General features: G+C 50.8%; 1 protein-coding gene across 1 annotated transcript; it reads right to left on the bottom strand.

Moving 5' to 3' along the window:
- Positions 1-373: 373 nt before the first annotated feature.
- LOC125551669 lies at positions 374-5,189 on the bottom strand. Its single transcript, XM_048714944.1, has 2 exons — positions 4,526-5,189; positions 374-1,306 (listed from the first exon to the last, which is right to left on the bottom strand). Exons 1-2 carry the CDS (start codon positions 5,153-5,155, stop codon positions 632-634), a joined length of 1,305 nt encoding a protein of 434 aa, XP_048570901.1. The 5' UTR covers positions 5,156-5,189; the 3' UTR covers positions 374-631.
- Between the last annotated feature and the right edge of the window lie 1,221 nt (positions 5,190-6,410).

The following is a 6,410-nucleotide window of genomic DNA, read 5'->3' as shown; positions in this document are numbered from 1 at the left end:
GTTCGAACCTTCTGTTTGGACCGCCAACAAGCCGTTCCTCCACCTCCACTGACTGAACAGCAGCCGCGCGGCCGTCGGCTGGTTTATATCTTCGTTGGAGATGCTCTTTTATCTACATCTCCATTTTGGACCATCTGTTGGAGTTGAGCCTTTTTCGGAGATGTAAGAAAACACTTTTTGGTGTCCAAATTTAGACCATCACCTGTTTGAACCGCCAAAATATACATCATCTATTGAAGATGCTCTAAAGCTGATAGATATGCTCTAAAGCTGATAAAGTAAACACAAGTAATATAAAAGGGGGTAGAAGACTATTTACACGTTCCAAAACATACAAAATGGCTAGTGGAAAGAAAGAATGATACACCAAGGATGAGTTGGAAATTACACTTGATAAAATATTGATTAACAATCACAGGGTAACACAATCACAGGGCAGTTCTTCCCGGAATTTAGGCATGGTAATAAATGCAAAACAACAACAATCGGAGGACTTGCATTCCCCATTGAGGCATAGGTGAACATGAACCGACAACCATAGCTTCTGATTTGCATAATATGATCTGATGGTTTCTTTACGACACATAAACACACATCAGTTAGATTCCAGCTGCAGCGCAACAGCTTGCAGCTAGAGAAGCCTGAGATGCCCAGTATCATTTAGCCTCTTTATTCGCCACCCGGTTCTAAGCGAATGTTCAAGAACAGTGACAGATGAATCGTCTATACATATCCTCTGAGACATCACAGGGTTGCAGTCCAGCAAGCCCGCAAGGAGACATCGAATAGGGATTGCATGGCTGAAAATTGCAATGGAGGTTGTAGAGCTCCCCAGACTTGTTTCGTGAAGGTGATGCCTTTGGTTTATGTCTTTCAGGGAGAACTCATCCTCGGTATCATTGTCAACCGAAGTGACAAACTGGAGACGGCTTTTACCAGATTTCTTCCTTTGGAGGCTATGCCGATTGAGCCTGTAAAGCAAATCCCAAGATGGGCCATCTTGGACAGAATTGGTGGAGCTCTGCCGAGATAAACCCTTTGCGTCATTTTGTTGTGATAGTGTATCCCCCATTGCCACCTTTTCTGGTAACCTTATGATTGTTCGGTTCAGGAACTCCATCATCCTGAACTGCACCTGCCTGAGTGACTCTCCTGAAGGTGCTGAGAAATCAGGCTGGGTGCTGTCCATCAGATTAACCATTTCTGGGGTATAAATTTCTGATTTTGGGCAACCCTCCCACTGACCATGACTCATCTCAGTCAAAGCATCAGATACTTGGATCTGCTCCTCTGGAAAATCAAGTTCCTGCATACAAACAGTTTCATACGTCAAAACTGCTGGGGCAAAAGCCTGATTGGAGAAGATACTTTAGAAGTTGAAGGTCATGAGATATGCTAACATGCACAAACACAGTATGGATAATCATATCATATATAATGCCGATCCCTCTCAAAATGTATTTTAAACTACTCCCTCCGTTCCCAAATATTTGTCTTTCTAGAGATATCAACAAGTGACTACATACGAAGCAAAATGAGTGAATCTACACTCTAAAATATGTCTACATACATCCATATGTTGTAGTCCATTTGAAATGTCTAGAAAGACAAATATTTCGGAACGGAGGGAGTAGCATTTAACAGGCCAATGGAAAGCTAATAGTGAGTTCAATACTTTGAAGACTAAACGGGAACACATTTCCATCATGTTCTGGATAAATTTCAGGAAACAACAAACTTTTTTGCATCTAGGAGTACGAGCATCAGAATATGATGGCTCTTATTTGTTCACCTTTACAACTAATCCATGTTGCGGCCAAAAAGGACAACACATTCAAATGGAACAGATCAGGGGCGGAGCTACAATGTTGGGCCGGGGTCAATTGACCCTGATGACCTCGGCCCAAACTCTGTTACATACATAGAGCCCATGAAGAAAAAACACACAGTGAAAAGAAAATGACCCCAGTCTAAAAATGCCCTAGTAGCCTCATGGCAGCAGGCGGCCCAAAAGCAACGCAGGCGGCAGGCCGACTGGCCACCGTGGATCGATCACAGGAAAAGGAATGATCCCCTCATCCCCAGCGCCGCAAAAACCAAATTGTTTGATCCCAGGGAAAGGATCATCCCATGTTCACGGCTTCACGCCCTCGTCCTCGTGTTGCCCTGGCTCCCTCTGTTCGCTGAACTGCCGCCGCCTGGTCGCTCCCAGTCTCCAGTATCCACACCTCTTATAAAATTTCAAGATTCAATCTGGAGATTTCATCCGTAAGTGGCACTAAAGCCATTTTTCTGCATCTAATTGTTATTCTGTTATCTAAAATTCATATTCTCGTATTATCTTAGGGTTTGTTTGACGTGTTGATCTTTTTTCTTATAATTTTTTGAAGGTGGGGAGAGGGGGGGGGGGTGTTATCTAATCACGAGGATTACACAATCTAGACTGGCCCCTCAAGTCACATCCCATGAAGACCGTAAGGAAATAATAGACTATTTTCTGAAGATACAAAATCATAGAGGTCAAGAAAAATAGAGGTAACTACTTCTGTAATCGGAGCTTATTTTGTTACGATACATTGGCAGCTATGATTTCTTATTTATGTGAGGTTACTAAAAAACATTATTGACATGTTACTTAATACGAGCTACGTATGTTTTAGTCATATTATTGGTACTTTGTTTTTTAGGGGATACATTAGTGCTACTTGTTCGTGTTGACCCCGACGACCTTTTATCCTGGCTTCGCCCCTAGAACAGATGTTCTATGAGCATGCAATAATGCACACTTATTAAAGCCAATAAATTCCATTATACATTCATGATGTGTTGCCTTCATTGAAATGCCAGAGGACTGTTCTTTAGGCTGAACAGTGAACTGCTCCAACATAAAAAGAAGACACCAATCTCATACTCCCACCGTTCCTAAATATAAATATTTGGAGAGATTCCAATTTGGACTACATACAGAGCAAAATGAGTGAATCTACACTCTAAACTATGTCTTTTTTTTTGAAAAGGAGGAATACCCCCGGCCTCTGCATCTGGACGATGCATACGGCCACTTTATTGATTATTAACACAAGACCTTACAAAGTCGTACAACAGTAAGACCAAAGCCACCATCTTCGCAACCTCTGTCGCTACTCCTATCTAACTGATGAAGGGGCGCTGATGGTCTGGGCCTAATACCAAACAGACCTCGCAGCCAAACCTAACATCTGAGACCTGAGATCCCAACCAGGACTCCTTCCGGGTATGGGCACCCACCAGTCCGGCGTGCTCGTCAACCAGGCCCCCTGCCGGGTATGAGGCCGCCGCAGCCATGTACCATCAATCCATCTTCAGAGCTGAACTGTTGCATGAACCGTGCCAGGCCTCACTGCCATCGACGCCACTATCCTGCACTCGTCCATCATCACACGCCCACCGGCGAGACCCCCGCTGCTCCATGCCGCTGAGACCCGCCGTTGTCGACGTGCCAGATGCCACGCCGCTCCTCCTCTTGTCCCCTCCAGCCAACACTTGCTCCAAAACGATGCCCCCAGGAGGGAGAACGACATCGAAACGTCGCCATCGTCCGATCCGGTAGATCCAGATCAAGGGTTTCCCCCGGAGCCTTTCGATCAGGTTGACGTGACCTGCAACGACGATGCCTCGAGAAGGGAACGACGTCCGAGACGCCACCATCGTCCGCCATGACCGCAGTCAGACGCGATTTTCACCGGAGGCCACGGCGTCCCGATCTCGCGGTTGGCTGGAACGGAGCCCTCCGCCGAACCGGTGACGTTGCCGCCGATCCGATCCCACCGCCGTGCGACGCCCCGATGGAGAACCCGATCTAGATCGAAGACGACCTCGACCGAAACCCTGCCACCAGCACCGCCACACCGCGCCACCTCCTCCTAGCCCAGTCGCCGCCGGATCCAGCCGTCCCCGCCTCCGGGAGACCAGCCGGACGAGGCGCCCCTTGTCCCCGATCTGACGGCCCGCGCCGCCGCCACGAGGGCCAGAGGAAGGAGGGAATGCCCCGCCGCCGCCCGCGCCGCGCGGGCTTCGCCCGGCGGGCGCACTCCGGCGGCGGCGAGGGGGAGGTGACGCTGGGGAGGCAACGGCGGCGGCGGCCGATCGATCTCCCGAGGCGCGCGCGCGGAGCGCACCGCGGGAGCGGGAGGTGCGGGAGCGGGTTTCTCTCTTAAAATGGGAGCCTATTGATACGATATCACTCTAAACTATGTCTATATACATTCATATGTAGTTCATATTGAAATCTCTAAAAAGACTTATATTTAGGAAGGGAGGGAGTGGTACTTAAGATCGTACTTCTCACACAGCATGAATCTATCTTAAAAATTGGGTTTTACTACAACAATGTGGAATACATAGCAAAGCATTTACAAGCAGACTACAATACTCTAAAATCTAAATGCTTAAAATTGCTTTCAGGTCCATTGCAAGCCAAAGACAGGACAATAAGCAAGCACAGTGCAAGAGTAGAATTATACAACAAAGGCCAAGAACGGCTCACCCGGCAGACAAGTTCAGCAGTAGCGCGGGAACGGTCGAGGGGCGACGTCCACGCAGCGGCCAGCTGCGAACCACGGGAGCGCAGGAACACTGACAGAGCGCGCGCCTGTCGCTCCCCGCGCGCCGTGAGGGCCACTGCCGGCCATCGCCCACCAACCAGGTCGGGTCGCATCGCGAACGCACATTCCCCGTGGCTAACTATTACCACCTCCAGCAGCGCCTCCGTCCTCCCCTGCTGCGGGAGGTGCTGGTGCAGCGACGGTGGGGGAAGGAGCACGTGGCAGGGGTCCCAGACCTTGATGTTGGGGCCGAGGAGGCGTGGGGTGCCCGTTACGGATGGTTGCGGCGAGAGCGGCGAGTCGGCGGCTCGGCAGGGTAGCACCTCGGGCTCCTGCTCCAGCACCTTGGACGCAGAGGCCGGTGGAGCCGGCGCTTGGGCGGGAGGGGGCCGGGCCGAGGGCTCCGAGGCTGAGGCAGTCGATGGATCATCGTCGCCTTCGTCGGCCGCGGTAGAGATGGAGGAGTGGGACGAATGTGCAGAGCCCATTGTGCGCGGCCGTGGTGGGCGGCGAGATCTGACCTGGAGGTGGGATGGGTGCGAAGTGCGGAGAGTGAAGAGGAGCAAGGCCATCTCCGTGGCAGTCCATCAAAAAGCGTGTAAACATCCGCACAGCACGGTCCAAACAATTTATTTTATCCAACGCTCCTGCATCAATGGTCTGGCCCACTAGATACAAATTTAGCCCGTTTGATTGGCTGGGTTGCATGGAAATTTTGTCCGGCATCAACCTCAAAGCAGTTCCGGATCAGACTCAGTAGAAATGGCTGAATCGGCCATTTTTCTAGAGCCAAGTCAGTGCAAGCCGCGCGTGCTGGTTTCCCTGCATGTCCGAGGAAGATCGGAAGACCGCTATGATGTTTCATAACCCCCTGCGCTCTCTTCCCTCACCGCCCACCCTCGGTTTCACACATTCTCTCTCTCTCTCTTGGTTTCTCCCCTGGCCAACCCTCAATCCCATCACCCCTGTAGAGAGATGATTTGCAATACAATAATCATTGTATTGATGGGGTGCTGGTGCACGTATATATATATTACAAGGGAATGCCTCTACCTCAACTATACAAGACTAGAAGGTGGGCCACAACTCCAATACACGTGCAATACAAAACACATACTCAACACCCCCCCTCCCCCGTAGTCGAAGCGTCGCCGGAGACACAGAGACTGGACCGAAACTCCTCGAAGACGGGAGTACGCAATCCCTTAGTCATCACATCAGCAAACTGTTGCGACGTCGGCATGTGGAGAACTCGAACACAGGCAAGGGCAACCTGCTCGCGCACGAAGTGAATGTCGAGCTCAATATGCTTCGTCCGTCGATGGTGCACCGGGTTGGCGGAGAGGTAAACCGCGCTGACGTTATCGCAGTAGACAAGAGTGGCCTCGTGAACATCACAAAGCAACTCTTGGAGCAGCTAACGTATCTAAGAGCACTCGGCCACGACGTTGGCCATGGCGCGATACTCTGCCTCGGCACTGGAGCGAAGAGACCGTGGGCTGCCGCTTCGAGGACCAAGAGATCAACGATGGCCCAAGGTAGACGCAGTAGCCTGACGTAGAGCGTCACGTGTAGAGGCAGCCAGCCCAGTCAGCATCCGAGTAGGCCACGAGGTCGGTGGAGGCGGAGGCCGTCAGGGTGAGTCCCAAGGACATGGTGCCGCGTATGTAACGGAGAATACGCTTCACCAGAGTCCAGTGAGAGTCACGCGGGGCGTGCATATGGAAGCACACCTGCTGAACAACGTACTGCAGGTCGGGGCGAGTCAGCGTCAAGTACTGTAAAGCACCGACAATAGAGCGATAAAATGCTCCATCGGACGCGAGA

Source organism: Triticum urartu, chromosome 4 (assembly GCF_003073215.2).
Source record: "Triticum urartu cultivar G1812 chromosome 4, Tu2.1, whole genome shotgun sequence".
Classification (NCBI taxonomy): domain Eukaryota; kingdom Viridiplantae; phylum Streptophyta; class Magnoliopsida; order Poales; family Poaceae; genus Triticum; species Triticum urartu.
The sequence above is the reverse complement of the archived record's forward strand: the minus strand, read 5'-3'. Positions and strand labels throughout refer to the sequence as shown.

Excerpts from the sequence above, each read along its gene's own strand:
- LOC125551669 (XM_048714944.1), bottom strand. The coding sequence starts at position 5,155 with ATGGCCTTGCTCCTCTTCACTCTCCGCACTTCGCACCCATCCCACCTC. Across the intron at positions 1,307-4,525 it reads CTGCTGAACTTGTCTGCCGG|GAACTTGATTTTCCAGAGGA; the intron begins GTGAGCCGTTCT and ends GTTTGTATGCAG.